We start from the raw sequence: 17479 nt of genomic DNA, 5'->3' as shown, positions 1-17479 counted from the left end.
TTCCGAGCGTTCTCAAAGGGTCACTAGTTGACGTGCCCCTCGCTCTCACCGAGGGCCTACATAACCTGCCCGAACTATACGGCGAAAAGGTCCGGAAGCACGACAAGGTGACAGACTGGAAAAGCGGCACCGCTGAAGCTGGTAAGGTATTTACTCCCAGAGCAGTCCCTCTCTATGTATTTCCAAAATTGTAGCGACTATATAAAGAGCAGTGGTAACATGCTATAGAACTTTGCGTACAACTTCCTCGACGATGCGAGTGCAGATACCATCTTCAGAAGGAATGTTACCAAAGACATAGCCGCCTCCGTGGAGATGTATATAGACAGGCAGACGAGCGCCTTCTTCGGCGGAAGCTGGTCGATAGGTTCGAACCTCGAGAGGAAAGCCATCTCTTGAAGTGACGGTGTAATCTTTCATGAGAATAGGGTAGTCTTTAAGCTTCTCCATCTCGCTGAGGGCCAGTTGTTCTCGGTACATGTTGGTAAGGCGCTGCATCTCCTTCAGTTCCAGATGGCCTGGAATAGGCGGCCTGCTATCCGTGACTGCTAGCCATTCTGCTGTCGCATGTCCGTATTGAGTGAAGTCAGCCATGGTGAATTTGCAATTCAAGCGATCGAATTAGGGGTATCCTAACGATACTGTCTAGAAGAAGTTTGAGAAGGTTATTTGACAGATTTGAGTTTTTGAAGCTATCGTGGGAAATGCCGAGGAAGATGTCGTCTCATGATGTCCGCGGGTCCAAAGTTGTCGCCGAACCCCTCAACTTCGCCGAACTCGGTATAAGTAAGTGCCGAAGCATCCACATCGATCGGCGAGAAGGCCGAATTCTGAAAAGATCATGATATCTTGAGATCGTGATAATATTTCACCATACATGGAAATCTTGACCCTAATTTATTCATTTTCGACAAGTTGACTGTCGTTGTAAATGTTTGGCTGGCACTGAGCAGTGAGATTCGTAAGCGGGAGTTTTGTTAAGCGCGCCAATCACGATAGCTTCACACAGATTCAACCAAGAATCAAGCAAACTACGTCACGATATTCATGGTTTACAAAAGGCCCGACAACGTCTCAACGTTACATGGAATCAGGGTCGAATGCAACTTTCCCCCGCATTTTAGGCCAATGCCGAATAAGATCTGCATAAATTCCCGGGGCCGTCGGAGATGAAGACAAACTTTAAAGCTTCCATGGTTTCCCTTGATAAAATGAAGTTTTCCTCCTTTTCCATCTTGATTTGGTCAACGGCAATACCACGATGAAATTCCTCAGCGCCGTGACTGGTGTGTTAGCTTTTCTGCAAGGCGCTGATGCAGCGACTTGGAAGGACTACAAGCCGCAAAGTCGCACGCTGAGCTCTTGTCCTGACTATGTCGACTATTCGCAGAAACCGCATAAGCCACTCTCTTCTGGCAAGTTGAAGCTGCCATTCATGAGGCCAAGTGAAGAATGCAGAACTTTTAAGAGCCCAGCTGTTGAGGTGCGTCTACGAATGCCTTGGAATGAGATTGCATGGCTGACGTGATGGTAGAAAGTCATCAGCGACATCAAGAAGCGCGTCAAGAACCCTGATCTGGCGCGTCTCTTTGAGAACACCTTCCCATCGACGCTAGACACGACGGTCAAGTATTTTGACGCCAAGAAGAATTTGGCATTCATCGTCACGGGTGTAAGTTCTTTTCTTGTAGATTTGAGAATGTCGGCTGATGAAATACACAGGATATCACGTAGGAAGAGATGTCCCTGTCACAAAATGACCACTAACCAAGAACCGCAGGGCGCAATGGTTACGCGATACAGGTAACCAGTTCGCGCATTTGTACAAGCTTCTGCCCCAAGATAAGAACTTGAAAGCCCTCGTCAAGGCTATCATCAACACTGAGGCGAGATACATCTCCGAGTATCCGTATTGCGGTATGCGCAATTTCAATTCGACCAAAAGAGAATATGAGCTAACTGAGAGTGCCAAGGCTCCTTCCAGCCACCACCTGAGAGTGGACTAAGCCCTTCAGTCAATGTATGAGCCCCCGGAAGATGTTACATGATAACTGATCTGCAATGCTAACGGGATGAATAGGACTATGCTACACTTGTTACCGTCAATCCGTGTGTTCTACCCAAGACTCTCATGTTCTTCCCGTACTCGAGCTAACGCCAGTGATTCATAGTCCAGTCGATAATCAGACAGTATTCGAGTGTAAGGTATGTCACCGCACTCACAGCCTACCATACAATTTGGCATTTACTAAACTACCTTCAGTACGAACTTGACTCTCTGGCTGGCTTCCTCAAGATTGTGCGATCATATTATGACAATACCAAAGACGCTTCTTTCATGAATGATAATTGTGAGGCGGAAGACCCCTGATGTTCTCGCTAAGTCACTGATGATCGACAGTCAAATCTGCTATGAAGCAGATTCTTCGGGTCATCGACGAGCAATCTCAAAGCACTTGGGCCGAAGATTGGTCTTACATCAGCTACTACAACTGGACTGGCCAAGCAGGCTCACTATCACCACCAGTACCCAACAGCGGAAATGGTGAACCCAAGCTAGCCAATGGTCTCGTCGCTTGCAGTCATCGTCCATCAGACGACTTGTCTGTCTTCAACTACATCACCTCCGATAACGCCATGATGTCAGTCGAGCTTGATAACGTTGCCGACGTATTGGATAAAGTTGGAGGTCAAAATAGCCTTTCCAAGACGCTACGTGGCCATGCCGAGACCATTCGAGACGCAGTTTGGAACCATACTCTTACTGCCAACGGTATCTTCGCTTACGAGACAAATGGCTATGGCGGCCAATACATCATGGATGATGCCAACGTCCCGAGTCTTGTATCTCTGCCATACCTAGGCTTCCTCAAGCGTAATGATCCGACATACAAGAAGACTAAGTCTGCTCTTTTCTCGCGAGCGAACCCATACTACGCCGTCGGAAAGACATTCAGTGGAATCGGTGGACCGCATGCAAACGCGACTAATCCATGGCCTATGGCACACGTCTCAGCTATCTATGGGACCGATGATGACGAAGAGATCACCGAGCGACTTAACATGATATTGGAGAATACTGCTGGTCTGGGGCTGATCCATGAGAGTGTTAATATCTACAACTCCTCTGTATTTACACGACCGTGGTTTGCTTGGGCGAATAGCTACTTTGCAGAAATGGTCCTGGATTTGGCCGAGAGAAAACCTGGGTTGATTTTCAAGGATAACAAGCCATATGCCATCTAAGACGCATCACCTAAAATACCACAGATTAGCCTTTACCCGTACCGAAGAAGAATAACTATTCATAGTCTACCGCCCAATGGCCTCATCTTGTTCTAGTATCGAGTGTCAAGAAAGACGTCGGAAAAAGTGACAACAAAGCGTACTGGTACGATATATCTCAAGATAGCCTTGCTAATTTAAGCTTAAGCAAATGGTTTGATCTCCAATTTCTGTAGGTAGTAACAAAGCCGTCATGCACTGTTAGTTTAGATATCATTTCAGACGAATACTGAAGCATGAGCGAGGCTCAGCAGTGACCATATGCGAGATAACACAACACAAAACATTACTAACAGCTTACACGGCCTTTGATTGGGGTCCATTCGCAAGGGTAACTGCTTTGTCAGAGTGGGCCGATATCGAGAGCGAATAGGATCCATGAAATGAAACCAATAAGGTGCGACCATCCATAAGGCGGCCGACCAAATGGTAACAGTGGCCAAAGAGATAGCTCAACTGGCATCGCTTAAGCCATTCTAGAGCAGTCGACGGAGACAAAGAAAATACCTCTTTCTCAAAAAGGATGGTGCGGAAGAAATGCACCGTCGGATATGTACGAGCGTGAGGTGAAAACTCGTATTGGTAGAAATTATATCGAGTTCCTTCACCGACAGCCCGACAGCCATAAATCCTCAAGTATAAAACCAACTGGTAATTCCATCAAATCGGAACAGCCCAAGCCTCGCAAGACTCAAATTCAATCAGGATCCCAACAATTCCTACACCATGCAGCTTATCAACCTCTACGCCCTCACCGTCTTCGCCACATCAGCCCTGGCGGCAGACTGCTTCGGCAACGGTAACAAGGACATCGGAAAGTTCATCACAGCATACTGGGATGCTCGTGAGAGGATGTGCAGTAACTCTGGCTGTACTTACCAAGAGGCGTGCACTACCTCCGGATCTTTCACTGTCAAGGGTCTTGGTGTTGACACTATCCTAAATGTCGAGATGAAGCGCAAGAACACTGGGGGCAAGAAGGGATTCAAGGATTGCTGGGTACGTATTTCAACCTTACATAGTAGACTATGCTAATAGTATTGTGACAGGACGCGACTGAGTATGTGATCCGATATTTACATTTGACTTGTCTAATTTTTCTAGGGACATTATCAACCAGTGCCCCAAGGGTGGCTCGAAGCAGCTGAGTGGATCGTGGGAGGCCAACGGTCAGCTTTATCAGGTCAATGGTTATTTCTCGTTCAACTGAGAGCAAGTTTTTGCGTGAGGCTTGGATACTTCTCGAGAATGGCTTGGCTCTCCTCTCCTCACAGAGCACCTTTGGGAGATGCGTGATACAAGAGGTTTATCACTTCTAAAGTAAAACTTAGCACGTGTGTCATCTCAATAAAAGAAAAGTTTGCAGTCAAGCCTTCATTTTGATCTTCTACTGGAGGTGATTGGGTTATGTACTGCAGGTGAAATACTCTGAGGCAGTGAGACTACCTTTGAGTAGGGGAATGGTCAACTGATGCCATTACTTCATCTTCACATTCTTTTAGTTATAATTCTTTCGATGATCGATAGCAAGCCTTTAGAAGATATTCTACCGGCTTGGCTCAGCTGACATACATGAATCTATTTTTAGCAGCAATTTTCGTTCATTAATTGTCGCTTATCAACGGAGCTTTGTTATGCTTGAATGAAGCGTAAAGCCAAGACGGACGGCGCGCACGGCCCCTGCAGTAGGTATCGATAAGGGAATCCAGGGTCCGCTAATTCCTCTTTTCATCGTCATGTCGGTCGCCGTTTGTTTGTTGCATATCGCAATCTTGCTTATGTTGCTTTTCCCCTCACTAGTGTCAAAAGACTCATCTTACATTCTTACTCACGACTATGCCGGGTTGATTTGGATGCGCGTATCGACCCAGTTTGTCTACGTCCTTCGACATCATATGCGATGATCAGGCCATCCTCGTCTGGTGGCTCTCCCTTTACGGCCCGTCACGCATGCGAGATTTGCAGGTAGGTCAAGTCAAGACAAGCCCATCCCCGCATCGATATGCACTGTGTGCCATTCTTCGACAGCTGAACTGACGACTCGATTCGACGAAGCAGAGAACGAAAAGTCCGGTGTGACAGGGCTTTGCCAAAGTGCAGGTTTGTTCCATCCCATTCCATCCCAGGCAAACGCAGTCCAGTACAGTCTATCACCGCACCTTTTCCACTGGAAAAAAGGCGAATGTACGTAGGATCAAAATGTGGAGCTGACGCTTTGGCCTATGTCCCGCAAAGACGATGTGACCGGCTCAATCAACCTTGCGGGTACAGCCCGATTTCTCAGCGTCGTACTCGCGATGAACAGCTGCAGGAGCTCCAGGAGCGATTGGCCAAGACCGAAGCCCAGCTCGCTCTTGAGACCCCGCGGCCGAGGACAGGTTCCATGACCTCACATTTACAGCCACCGTCGACCACTACTGCACCCGTTTTGCCATCACGTTGGCCAGATGGTCTGGGCTCTATCACGCCAGACACCAGCGCCCAGTACCATCTTGCGACTACAGCATCATCACGTGTCTCCAGTGTCCCCGGGTCTGTAGGTCCGTCCACTGGCCGCAATCCCATGGAGCTAGACAGCCACCGAAACATGGGTACGGCTATCGACCTGCCGACTAATAGCTCACCCATGCTAGATATTGATCTGTTTAACCCAGGAGCTGACTCCAATATGGCTTTCGATTGGTGCAATCCGCTGACAGCCCTGGAACCGCTGGATAACATACTCCTCACTCGCCTATCGCCTCGATCTCTGGCTCATAGCGGTACCGAAGAGGAAATCTCGCACGCAGAACTGAACTCACTGCACAAGTACTACTTTGAGTCCATTTACTTTTCCTTTCCCTTCTTGAACCAAGATCGCTTTGCGGCAGAATCGATGGGAGGCGGTCTTGCGATAAGCGCTCTCATTTACGCTGTTGCACTCGCTGGGTGCGCTCATTCTTCCACTTCCCAAGGCAAAGAGTCTGCCTGCTATGTACTGGCAAGAAACTATGCAGAAAAGTGCGAACGAGATGGCCAGTCAAACGAGCTTAATTTGTTGCAGGCCCTACTCTTTATTGGGAGATATGAGGCTATGGCTGGGAAGCTCGAGAGAAGTTGGATGACACTGGGACGTGCTGTGATGCTATCCAGGCTGCTTGGACTGCCCTACATGGACAAGCGAAGTGAAGGCGATGGGCTTCAGGACTCTCAAAACCATGATGGCTCTGGACTGAACCTGCCTGAAACGACTGATCAGGTTCTTCTGGAGGAACGAAGAAGGACCTTCTGGGCTTTGTACATATTGCTCAGTTACGTCAAAACACGTACTGGATGGCAATGTATGCTCAGCGATATAAAGGTAAAAGAACCCTGATCAACTCTCTTGGGGTGCCTCGGCGCTAACCTCAAACCATCCAGAAATTTTACATCAACCTCCCATCACCTGGTCTGCTAAGATCAGATCTAGTCCCGCTCAGGATGCCCTATCTCTCAGATATAGAGCTCGAGCCCAGCATCGAGATCTCTTCCTATGCAGGATGCGTCCTGATGGTAGAGCTGGCCCTGCGCTGTTTTGAACATGGACAAAAGCGGACTTCGGAGAGCTTCTGGGATGGCTACTGCGATCTTGTGAAGAAGACAGACGTCCTTTTCGGAATGCTGAAGCGCCACCTCAACGCTACATCCATCCGAGAGGACCCCGTTGCCTTCAGCCTATATCTGAACCTCCGCGCAACTGAAATATTTTCCCATGAGTCGGCTATTGCTCGCAGCGAAGAGCAAGGTCTGCCATCCCTGATGACGGCTGAGAGTCAACGTCGTGCCACGGCAGCTGCTTTTCAGATATCAACAGCAGTGCGCCTAAACCTCCCCTCACCGTGGAAGGCGGACAGCGACATCATCATGCTACAGGCCATATTTATCGCGTGGCCGCTGACCATGGCTCTGAAGGCCTTTCACCGTGAGCTGGTGCATGGTGGTAGTCGCGACAGTATTAATGGTGTTGTAGCATCGTCAAGGTTGCTGTTTGCCGCTCTGGGCCATATTGAGGAGTCGGGAGGACATTGGCATCGAAGCGTCGCACAGGTTGAGAGGAAGCTTCAGGAATGGGAAGAGAAGAATAGTTTTAACTCGCTTACCTTGTGATGAATGAAGTTCTGGTCTCGGATGATTTCCGTGGGGCGTATTAATGGGCTACTATATCAGGCCTCTTCTCTTAAGCTTAGAGTTTATAGAAATACATATAACAGTTTCACTTTTCATCTCTGGAAAGCTGATGAACAATATCAATGAGATTTCACAAGTTGTTGTCTAAGTTCTAATGTCCATTACTCTATCGTTCTATCAGTCCATCGCAGAGCTTACTTTCAATCCTTGATCGTATACTCTGGCTGGCCAGGTATACTGTGAATGCTGGTCTCCCTTGAGGCTATAATATCCTGCGCCAGTGTTATCCCATTCATGTTGTTCAGCTCCATTTCACTGCCAGCTAAACTCTCTGGGCCCATGATCTCGGCAAGCCCCTGACGATTCTTTCCCGTTCCCTGCCAGTAGACCCCTGATCCTCCAGTCAAGGTTCCTGGTTTCCGGGAACGATTCGATGGTATTGCTTGGACGCCTGATTGGTCCTCGCTTGTGAGGAAAGTTGCAGACTTCAGGTTCGTGAGCTTTCGAAGGAGGGGCCGGACCGCTGTAAGAGCGACGACTATGACCGAGATACAGATCTCGGCAGTTGCCCAGATGTCTAAGAATATGTCAGAGCTAGATTTGAGGTGATATCAAGATGACTTACATATAGAAATGGCATTATCAACATGTACCATGGTTATAAATCTTCCAACGCTGACAGCAATGGTGACGACCCCCAGACTAAAAACAACAGCTAATCCAATCTTCTTACGCGTCGATGTCATTTTAAGGGTTGCCAGCAGGGGGATTGGGTATGCAACATCTAACTGAGGGTCAGAAACCGAAGTAAAAAGCCCAGTGGGCCATGCAAGTCGTGACTTACTCAGGACCTCGGATACAAAGTTCATAGACCACAGAAGCCGCATAAGAGTCATGGATGTGAAGGATGTGCATTCTTGCTCTCCTTTTGCCCTAAGTATCCCATCAGCGGTGCCCTAGAGGTTTATGAATACAGACTGACCAGTTGACTGAAGGATTGGGCCCGCACCAAAACCAATCACAGAAGAAAGTAATGACCGCGAAGGATGCCGTGACGCCGGCTAGACAATAGAGTGCAATGCGCATTTTTGGCTGCGTAATTGGCACGAGGTTGAAATAGAAGGCGATGATGCTGAATTTCGGAAAGTATATGCCTGTGTCGAAGAAATGATTTGTTGCGAATCGAATCTAAAAGAAGAGAGGATAAGTATACAAGACGGCTAGCACCCTGACAAACGAGAAAAAACCAGCACGTTTTGTCTGCATTAGATCATTACCTTTCTGATAGCGACATTATCTATTGTGAAATTATCCATCGCATCCATGGAGTAGGTAATCGTGTCGCAGATGAGCAGGCCCTGACAGCACAACAAACCAGCGATGAGCCAATAGTCGGCTGAAAACAAGCGTGCCTTTCTCATGACCACGCGGACATAAATGCGACAGGCGACTGTTATGTAGGCGAGGGACATGAAGGACCACTCGAAGCCCTGAAGGTTCAGCATTTCTCAATCGTAAAACCAGAAGGTAAATACGTACCATGACAGCCCTACTGGATATCATACTGGCGATATCCCGTTAAAGGGAACCGGTCGTTTGAGGAGGAAGCTATGCAGGAAGTACGATCACATCAGGAACCGGAGGTTCGAGAAAACAGAAAGGTTCCGGACAAGCCAGCGGTGATGCTTATCAGAGCCTAACATCTGGCGCTAGTTGCTAGCACATCATGGCGTACGCCACCATAAGCAGGAATAGAGTTACCCGGTCCCAATCATGGAATGCCCAAGCCGCATTCGAGACAATATTCGCCACTACAACCGCTAGCGAAGATTACGCCAAGCACTGATTGTCAAAGCGTAGACGCCATCCAAGACAATGGCTTTCTTCTGTTGAACAGTATGTCCCTTCAACGACTTGTCCCCTATGGATTGAAGATAGTACTCTGGCAGTTCACTGGAAACGAATCACGGAGGATCGCACCAGATCAAATGCCGAAATAAAATATCTATCTATGATGCATCTACGGGCGAACTTCAGGCACCAGTAAAGTCAAAGCACAGCCGCCCTAGTTACAGTGATGCGACCTCCTTAAACCCGGCCGTCCACTAATCACTCGGGAGAATGCCACACAGTCACGCTACTTGTCGATCGCGCGAGTCAAGAAACGTCAAGCAAAGTGCGCGGCTTGTGGATGCAAAGCTCCTCTATTGGACTGGCGCAAGCCACAGCGCCGGGATTGACTTAGGCTCTCCGAGTCCAGGGACTGGGAATCTGGAATGGCTTATTTAGTGACATATCACAAGGGTGCAAAATGAAGCAATGATATCCTCTCCCATTTACGGAAAGAAACATTGTCTTTGCAATATGCTCAAGGTTGTCTATGTCTATCACATCACATATATCTACATCATCCCCTCCTCTATTCAGCATCTATAACAATACCTTGAGACACACAAATAAGCTCGGCAAACTTGGGGATAGTCAAAGATGGACTCAGAAGTTGCTGGAAAGCGATATCCAGCCCCAACTCCTTGAAGATCCAGTTTCGTAGTTCGGCACCAATCATGCTATCAATACCGTAACTCGCGATTGACCTTCCAGAGCTTTCGTCGCTAAATTCCTCCGCATCAAGAAGAAGCACCCTGGCCAGCTTGGAAACAAAATGGTCACGCACTAGAGAAATAGCTTGCGTGGGTGACTCGGCAGCCTTAACCCGGGAGAGAATCGAGCCTGCTTCTCCATCAACGTGATTCGCACCGTCTAGTCGATTCATAGCATCAAGGAGGATAGAAAAACGGTGGTCCGCGGCCCAGAAAGCATCAACATCACCCTTAGCCTGCTTGCTTGCTCTGTGGAGCTCTGCAGGGTCAAGGCCGACGACGAGATGGTCAAAGTTAACGCTGTGATCTTGGTGACCCTGTTGCTCCAACATTGACACCTCGAAAGCGTCCAGGAGAGCCTCCTCGTCAATACCATACATGCCCTTACGGGTGAGCGAATTCTCGAGGTCCAGGTTTTCGGCAACTACTCCCACGCCAAGAACCATGGGGAGAATGATTGCACATGCAGGTTTGCCCTGGGAGCGGCGCAGGCGAGCAAGCGCATCCATGTACGAGTTTGCAGCCGCATAGTTACCCTGAGCGGGAGTTCCGAGAATGCCGGACACAGAACTCGTCATGAGAAAGAAGTCCAGAGGTAGTTCAGCTGTTGCCTCGTGTAGGTTCTTACTACCGAGGACCTTTGGCTGAACGGATGTTGTCCAGCTTTGGTAGCTCATATTCTGGAATAGGCCGTCCTGCAACAAGTGTTAGCTTATCTATGAACGCGCCAAGTAACCACAACTCACCCGCAAGACCATGGCAGCATTCACAATACCCCGTAGAGGCTTATCTGATGATATCGAGGCTACAGCTTTCTCAACATCTTCCTTGATAGCCGCATCGCCTCTAAAGACCTGCACCCGGGCACCTCGAGCTTCCAGATCCCGGACGCAAAGGTCAGCTTGCTTCGAATCCCTTCCCGAACGAGATAAAAACGCGAAGTTCCGCGCTCCTCGCTTCATCATCCACGTGGTTAGGCTACGCCCGAGGCCACCGAGACAACCCACAAGTAGGTAAGTAGCATCTGCTTGCAACTCAAGACGTGGGGGGGTGCGGGTAACGCCTACAGTGCTACCTTTTGTATGAGTTATGATGGTTTCGCTGCTGTTCAGAGAAGAGGAGAGGATGAGTGAGCTGTTGATGTCCGCAATACTGCTAATTGTCAAAGGTGGGACAGGGAGTGAACCATCTCTAAAGAGTGCCATTGTACGCTCGAGAAGTCGGCCAAGGACCTGAGGACGCTTGAAGAGGCCAATGAAGTTGACTGATAGGTAGCTTGCTCCGCGAGAGGCAGGCGCAGAGTCCAAGGACGAGCCTGAAGGCATCTTGCCACAGTTCACAAATCGTGACAAGGCCGGCATATTTCTCCACGACTCTTGTGATATTCCGGGCTCAACTGAACTGCCCGAGAACACAACATCGATTTCGTATTCATGGAGAATCTCGGGAGTATAGTCAACCAATATCTGGTCTCTAGAAAGGTCAAAAGAACTTTGTAACTCTTCAGCCTCGGTATCGTTCCCGACTGCGACGTAAACCCGGCCCCCAAGTGCTTTCGTGACTCGGATCGCGGCCCCTCCAAGGACTCCTGAGCCGGGAAGTACAAGAACAGACTCCTTCGGCTCCACCTTGGCAAGTGTCTCGAGACCGTAGAGAGCAGGACCATAGTACATTGGGAGACCTGCGGTAGCCTGATGATCCTCAGAGTTGTTGAGCTTCTGCACAAGACACTCCGGGACTCGCTTAAAGTTTGACACCTTTCCTGCACTAAAGGCCACCATGCGGTCGCCTGGCGACACCCTCGTAACGGCATCCCCGGTCCGTATCACGACGCCAGAAGCCTCATGGCTGAAGTCAGGGCCGGGAGAGGATCCCAATATAACGACTTTGTCTTCATCGGTAAGGCCCGTTGTTTCCACTCTGAACTCGACCTCGGTAGGTTGCAATGCCACCTCGTCAGCGTTACAGTGAGAGAATACAACTTTTCCAGAGTCGATTATACCGTCCAGTCTGGCTTCTGGGTCGAAGGGGTCAGACTGGGTATCGTTGTCAGTGAGGGTGTATCTATCGTTGATCCTGTCGAATGGAACAAGTCGGTTGATCAGGAGTTGGCCGTTCTGGGAAATGTACTCCGTCTCTAGTTCTCCCTCACCAGCGAAGAATACTGATGCAAGACGTGATATTCTTGTACTGAGTATATCAGAGGCAAGGTCATCAATGGAAAAGTCCACAAGTGTTGCTTTAAGCGAAGCTCGTTCAGAACGAAGGGATCGCAGGAGTCCTGCAGTCATGGCATACTCGGGACGCGCCACATCCTCCGATTTGTCGCTGCATGACAGCCATAACACTTTGGAAGCATCGCTCAATACCTTCTGTATGTGTAAGAACTCGTCTTCTGACATCCTAGCCATAAGGGGGCCCTCAAGATCTATAAAGGCTATCACATTGGCTCCAACTGGGCAGGCATTACCTAGCCTCAAGCGCTCTGTTTTGAGGCCCGCCTTTTCGAGGCACTGCTCCAAATCATACAGACAGCTCGGAAGATCATTTTGATATAGTAACCATATGGGTGCTGCTGTAGGGCTGCTAGTCCTCTCGATACGAGTGACGAATAAGGATTCTCCCAAGAATGTATCAAATTCAGAGAACCCCGCGTCTCTCAATCTCTTCTCTGTCAGAGCAGACTCATCTCCTCCAAGCACGGCGCAGCCGTCTTCTGAGAGAAGTTCGGAGATATTCTGAAGCTCATGGAGAGACATGAAAGGGGCAGCGATGATATCAAAAGAGCACTTGAGCTTCTCCCGAGTCCGTGTCGTCAAATCAGCCGCCAGTGCCAAGGGCTCTACGGATATGTTTGTGAAACTGCTCAGCTCTGCAGTGACATCAGAGGTATGAGAAGGATCTGTAGCTACTGTAAGGTAAAGCTCAGGAAATCTTGCCAGGAGAGCTGTAGCAATTGTCGGATCCGAGACCAACACCTTCAATAACGGTTTCTTGAACCGGGCGAGTTCAATAAAGTCGGTAAGTGATAGGTGGTTCTGGTGGCCTCTAAGAAGTGAGAAGTCCGGTCTTGAGATAATCTGACTATACGGCTGTGGACGAGTGACAGCTTCCAAACTCTGCGGTATAGCAGCCTCGTAAGCAGTGCACTGCATACTATTGATCTGCATCAGGATCTGGCCATCATTTGCCAACAGCTGATTGTGGGCATTGAATGTTCTCTGGCCACGGGGATCGATCCAGGAGAAGGCCTTCGCATTGGAACTTCCCTGTAGCTGAGCTTGCGTTGGCTTCCAAACAATGATCTCTTCAGCGGTAATGGGAACAGCTCCGAACCTCATGGCGCTGGCTCGACCAGCCCAGATAGCAACGATCATGAGCTGAAGGCAGGAATCTAGGATGGCTGGATGAAGTACGTGACGAGACTCATCCTTCATAACAGACGTCTTGATGTTGGTCGTCGCCTGAGCACAATATGACGTGCCATCAAACTTGATGTTGTCCATGTCTTGGAATGTAGGCCCATAGTTGAAGCCAACATTTTTCAAGGCCTGATTCCAAAGCTTTCCAGAGGCGCGCTGAGGAAGATTAGGAATAGTCTTGGCGAGAGCTCGACGCTTGATCGTATTTATGCGGATCCTTCCAGTCATGTGGTTCTTGACGTGCCCTTCAGTAGATACCGATGAGGTGTTGAAATCCCACCATCTCATGGTCTCGTCTGTGCTGAGCCTCGAAGGCCTGATGTTAAACAGTGTCTCGATACCGTCGTCATCGTCTGGAGTGACGAGGGCTTGCTGGATACTGACATCCCGAAAGATGTACGAGTCGATCTCAAGCGGGGCTTCTGACATTTCATTGAGCTGCGTGATGGCTTCCATAGCCATAGAGAGATAACCGGCAGCTGGGAAGACTGCTTCTCCACCCAAAGAATGGTCGCGAAGCCAGGGGAGGTCCTTGAGACGCAAAACATTCCTCCATGTAGGCTCTTTCAAGGAGCCGCCGATAGTAAGCTGGCCAAGGATGTCATGGCGTGGGAACCGTGGTGAGCGATGCTCCTTACTTTCGCGAGACTCAGCCCAGAACTTCTTGGCTTTGTCCCATTGATAAGGGGGCAGATCGACAATGAGATGGCCTCTCCGAGAGGTAATCTTTCCAGACGGAGAGAGTTCCTCAATCGCAGTGATGCGTTGCAGATCGATGGGATAGTCGCGAAGGAACAGCTCACCAGCGAGCTTGAGCACCTGCTCGGCGCACCTGGCACCCCGGATGAGAGTTGGTAGATACTGAACTTTGTCAGCGCTCAGATGGGCCTTGATTTGCCTTATAGGTCCCGATAGAGCAGAGTGAGGACCGATCTCGATCACTGTGTCGATTGCCATATCCTTACCCGCGAGAGCAGTCTGCACGGCTTGGTTGAAGAGTACGGGGCTGGTGAGGTTGGCACTCCAGTACTTTTCGTCCAGTACAGTATTCTCATCGAGGAACGCATTTGTCACAGATGAGACCATCTTAGTCTTATCAAACATGACTCTTGGAAGTCCGTCCTCATTAGAGTCTCGTAGGGAGGCTTCGTACCTGTCCACTGCTGAGAGCATGTGGTGCGAGTGGTATGCCTTTCCGTTTGTATGCAGAATACGGGCAAAGGTTCCCTCGGCTTTGAGATCAGCCTCCAGCACCTTCAGCGCCTCAACATCGCCACTCAGGGTGACACCATCTGGCGAGTTGTGGCATGCGATGACAACCCCAGGCTTGTGGGCTTCAAGATATGGTGCAATGGCTCCAGCACCAAGACCAACAGCCATCATAGCACCTGCTGATTCGATGTACTTGACAGCTTGGCCACGGTAGTAGGCTGCTAGGATGGCTTCAGCCTCTGAGATGTATCCAGCTGTAAATGCTGCGGCGATCTCGCCAGAAGAGTGACCTATAGTCACTGATGGGTTAATACCCCAGACCTTAAGTAGCTGTACCAGAGCGACTTGAACAGCGGTGCAAAGAGGCTGCGAGAACTCAGCCTCTCCTACACGAGAAGTAGCGGCGTTCTCGAGTAGACACTCCTCTAGTGTCCAGGAAGGGGCTTCTTCCAGGTCCTCGAGTATCAAGTCCATGCGACGAATTGCCTTGAGGAAAGTTGGGTAGAGCGCCATAAGCTGGGCACCCATACCTGCCCATTGCGCTCCTTGGCCGGTAAAAATGAAGCCAAGCGTACGTGCTGTCTCATTCTTTTTTCCGACTATGAAGCCAGGCATATCGTCGGTAAAGGTACTTTGCAATGTGCTAGGTGTCGTAATTGCGAAGCCCTTGCTCTGGAATCGCGTACGGTGGTTGGCGAGAGTGAAAGACATGTCCAACAGACTGTACTTGGCAGCAACCTTGCCATGCGCCATGGCATTGCGCTTCAGAGCTCCAGTGTCGTGGGCTGAAAACACTAGCAAATATGGCCGGCTGCGATTGACTGCTCCGCGTGCCAACTTGGTCTTCATGCTATGCCCGTGCATCGAATACTTGTAATGCTGGGGCATACTGAGCAGAGATTTGGGGCTTTCGACGATCGTGTGAGCATTTGTGCCACCGTACCTACGATGATCAGTTCTGAATATGGCAGGATTGAGATCATACGTACCCGAAAGAGTTGACACTCACTCGCATGACTGGCAAGTGTCGAGGCATAGGAGTTGGCTCTATAGGCACATGGACCTTCCATCCCTTCCAGTCAATCTTGGGGTTCAAAGCAGTGACACCATAAGTTGGCGGGATGATGCCTCTCTCCACCATCAAGATGGCCTTGATGATTGCAGACAGCCCACTTGCCGCTTCAGAATGCCCAATGTTCGTTTTGACAGCCCCAATATTCAGTGGCCCATCTGCCTCTGTCCTTGTACTGTTCATAATGTCAGATACTGCGTGGACTTCGAGTGGATCGCCTATGGCTGTTCCTGTTCCGTGGCATTCGAAATACCCAGTAAGCATGGGGTCGAGTCCGCTGCGCTCATAGGCGTGCCTCATGACGTTTCTCTGTCCATCGAAGCCAGGATATGTAATTCCTACACCAGGTGCCTTTCCATTGTTGTTAGTTGCGCTTGAACGTATGACTCCACGGATGGGATCACCATCCCTCACAGCATCGCTCAGACGCTTGAGGTAGATAGCGCCGACACCCTCAGCACGTCCGTAGCCGTTGGCGTAGCTATTGAAAGTGTGACAAGTCGATGTTGGTGACAGAACGCCCAATTTGGCTGTGTTCATGTGTTGGTCCACGGTCAAGATGAGGTTACTGCCGCCAACGACTGCGGCTGAACATTCATGGGTTCGGAGTGCGCTGCAGGCGTTGTGCAGAGCGTAGACAGAAGAAGAACACGCAGTGTTTACAACAATACTGGGGCCTCGGAGGTTGAAGACGTGGCTAACTCGGTTACTGAGAAGACCAGGGTCGACACCAGTAGCTGCCAAGCTATGGCGGAAAGAAGGCTCCTTGAAGGACATCTGCTGGAAGTCTGCAGTGAAGGTGGCCATGAAGCAGGCCGTGTCAGATCCAGAGAGCTGGTCGAGAGTCAACCCGGCTGACTCGAAAGCTTCATAGACGACCTCGAGGAGCTTTCGCTGTTGCGGATCTTCAACTCGTTTTAGCAAACACATTACATGAGCATTCGCAACAGGGATCAACTTACCCATCCATGTAGCTTCAACCGGCGTGATACCGAAGAACCCTGGATCGAATTCTTGCAATGTCTCGTTGAGAAAATAACCGCCAAGCACGCCAAAGCTGCCAGGACGATCATTATTCGGATGGAAGTGTGCATCAATATTGAATCTGGACGCGGGAACCTTGGGTGTCTGGCCGCTCCTCTTCTCCATCATCAACTTCCAGAAGTCAGATGGAGAGCTGACACCTCCCGGGAGGCGGCATCCTATGATTCATGGGTCAGTAACAAAGGCACCTATCGCGTATACAATATAACTTGCCCATTCCCACAACTGCGATAGGTTCAAGCTGCTCGCTCAATGGCGGCTCGTCTGGCGAAAGAGCCGCATATTCATCGTCGCTCACGATGCGTTGACGGGAATTATGTGGGTCTAAATCGATGCCTGTGGTCGAGGAGCTCGAAGATGATTCTCGGAAATGAGGCATTGTCGTTATGAAAGCGGGTATGAAATACGATGTCTGTTCCAAGATGTAAGCGGGTGAACAAAGGGTCTGAAGCAAACAAGGGCGGATCTCTGACAAGCTGTCGATAAATGCACAATTATTTGTTGGATAGCTGACCCTAAAGAGCTAGTTATGACTTGGTTTCTGTTGTAAGGCCGAATATAGTCCTGACATTTATATGCGCAAATGTCGTATTCAGCCCCCAAACTTCTCCTCACGATACCCTCGTCACTCAACATTCACTCGTACCCCAAATCCCCCCCAACCTGCACTTATCGGAGAAGACTTCATTGAGTAAGAT

The 17479-nt window shown here is 49.6% G+C and overlaps 6 protein-coding genes across 7 annotated transcripts in view; 3 read left to right on the top strand and 3 right to left on the bottom strand.

The window, feature by feature from the left end:
* Window positions 1-729, bottom strand: part of FVEG_01730 (hypothetical protein) — a gene marked incomplete at its 3' end in the record, with an annotated part of 1721 nt that extends 992 nt beyond the window's left edge. The window contains exons 1-2 of the mRNA XM_018888735.1: window positions 241-729; window positions 25-172 (exon numbers count right to left, since the gene is read on the bottom strand). Of these exons, the coding sequence (XP_018744731.1) occupies window positions 25-172; window positions 241-594 (502 nt within the window). The 5' untranslated portion in view covers window positions 595-729. The remainder of the gene's footprint in view (window positions 1-24; window positions 173-240) is intronic.
* Window positions 730-1244: 515 nt separating this feature from the next.
* Window positions 1245-3318, top strand: FVEG_01731 (hypothetical protein). Its single transcript, XM_018888736.1, has 9 exons — window positions 1245-1483; window positions 1535-1672; window positions 1723-1730; window positions 1781-1917; window positions 1974-2020; window positions 2081-2109; window positions 2172-2205; window positions 2264-2351; window positions 2402-3318. Exons 1-9 carry the CDS (start codon window positions 1262-1264, stop codon window positions 3244-3246), a joined length of 1548 nt encoding a protein of 515 aa, XP_018744732.1. The 5' UTR covers window positions 1245-1261; the 3' UTR covers window positions 3247-3318.
* A 693-nt stretch (window positions 3319-4011) lies between these two features.
* On the top strand, window positions 4012-4495 carry FVEG_01732 (hypothetical protein; the record flags this gene model as incomplete). The annotated part of the gene is made up of 3 exons (XM_018888737.1): window positions 4012-4284; window positions 4335-4345; window positions 4390-4495. The coding sequence occupies 3 exons, from the start codon at window positions 4012-4014 to the stop codon at window positions 4493-4495; spliced, it is 390 nt and encodes a 129-aa protein (XP_018744733.1).
* Window positions 4496-5065: 570 nt separating this feature from the next.
* FVEG_01733 (hypothetical protein) lies at window positions 5066-7525 on the top strand. Of its 2 annotated transcripts, XM_018888739.1 has the most exons (4): window positions 5066-5250; window positions 5344-5385; window positions 5521-6625; window positions 6685-7525. In XM_018888739.1, exons 1-4 carry the CDS (start codon window positions 5186-5188, stop codon window positions 7408-7410), a joined length of 1938 nt encoding a protein of 645 aa, XP_018744735.1. In that variant the 5' UTR covers window positions 5066-5185; the 3' UTR covers window positions 7411-7525. The 2 variants fall into 2 exon arrangements, with proteins under 2 accessions (XP_018744735.1, XP_018744734.1); XM_018888738.1 differs by having other exon boundaries at window positions 5072-5250; window positions 5344-6625.
* A 2-nt stretch (window positions 7526-7527) lies between these two features.
* FVEG_01734 (hypothetical protein) lies at window positions 7528-9062 on the bottom strand. The gene is made up of 6 exons (XM_018888740.1): window positions 8971-9062; window positions 8709-8921; window positions 8414-8619; window positions 8276-8364; window positions 8057-8215; window positions 7528-8008 (listed from the first exon to the last, which is right to left on the bottom strand). Exons 1-6 carry the CDS (start codon window positions 8992-8994, stop codon window positions 7632-7634), a joined length of 1068 nt encoding a protein of 355 aa, XP_018744736.1. The 5' UTR covers window positions 8995-9062; the 3' UTR covers window positions 7528-7631.
* Window positions 9063-9850: 788 nt separating this feature from the next.
* FVEG_14911 (hypothetical protein) lies at window positions 9851-17160 on the bottom strand (the record flags this gene model as incomplete). The annotated part of the gene is made up of 5 exons (XM_018903945.1): window positions 9851-10726; window positions 10778-15608; window positions 15655-16648; window positions 16700-16892; window positions 17005-17160. 5 exons carry the CDS (start codon window positions 17158-17160, stop codon window positions 9851-9853), a joined length of 7050 nt encoding a protein of 2349 aa, XP_018744737.1.
* Window positions 17161-17479: the final 319 nt, after the last annotated feature.

This window comes from Fusarium verticillioides, chromosome 6, assembly GCF_000149555.1.
Source record: "Fusarium verticillioides 7600 chromosome 6, whole genome shotgun sequence".
Classification (NCBI taxonomy): Eukaryota; Fungi; Ascomycota; class Sordariomycetes; order Hypocreales; family Nectriaceae; genus Fusarium; species Fusarium verticillioides.
The sequence above is the reverse complement of the archived record's forward strand: the minus strand, read 5'-3'. Positions and strand labels throughout refer to the sequence as shown.

What these genes read in the sequence shown, in the direction of transcription:
- FVEG_01734 (XM_018888740.1), bottom strand. Translation starts at nt 8,994, where the DNA reads ATGATATCCAGTAGGGCTGTCATG. An exon ending in ATAATGTCGCTATCAGAAAG is followed by an intron (nt 8,620 to 8,708) that starts GTAATGATCTAA and finishes CTCTTCTTTTAG; the next exon opens with ATTCGATTCGCAACAAATCA. An exon ending in CCCAATCCTTCAGTCAACTG is followed by an intron (nt 8,365 to 8,413) that starts GTCAGTCTGTAT and finishes TGGGATACTTAG; the next exon opens with GGCAAAAGGAGAGCAAGAAT.
- FVEG_01733 (XM_018888738.1), top strand. Translation starts at nt 5,186, where the DNA reads ATGATCAGGCCATCCTCGTCTGGTGGCTCTCCCTTTACGGCCCGTCAC. An exon ending in CACGCATGCGAGATTTGCAG is followed by an intron (nt 5,251 to 5,343) that starts GTAGGTCAAGTC and finishes TCGACGAAGCAG; the next exon opens with AGAACGAAAAGTCCGGTGTG. An exon ending in GTATGCTCAGCGATATAAAG is followed by an intron (nt 6,626 to 6,684) that starts GTAAAAGAACCC and finishes CAAACCATCCAG; the next exon opens with AAATTTTACATCAACCTCCC.
- FVEG_01731 (XM_018888736.1), top strand. Translation starts at nt 1,262, where the DNA reads ATGAAATTCCTCAGCGCCGTGACTGGTGTGTTAGCTTTTCTGCAAGGC. An exon ending in GACTAAGCCCTTCAGTCAAT is followed by an intron (nt 2,021 to 2,080) that starts GTATGAGCCCCC and finishes CGGGATGAATAG; the next exon opens with GACTATGCTACACTTGTTAC. An exon ending in TTCTTTCATGAATGATAATT is followed by an intron (nt 2,352 to 2,401) that starts GTGAGGCGGAAG and finishes GATGATCGACAG; the next exon opens with TCAAATCTGCTATGAAGCAG.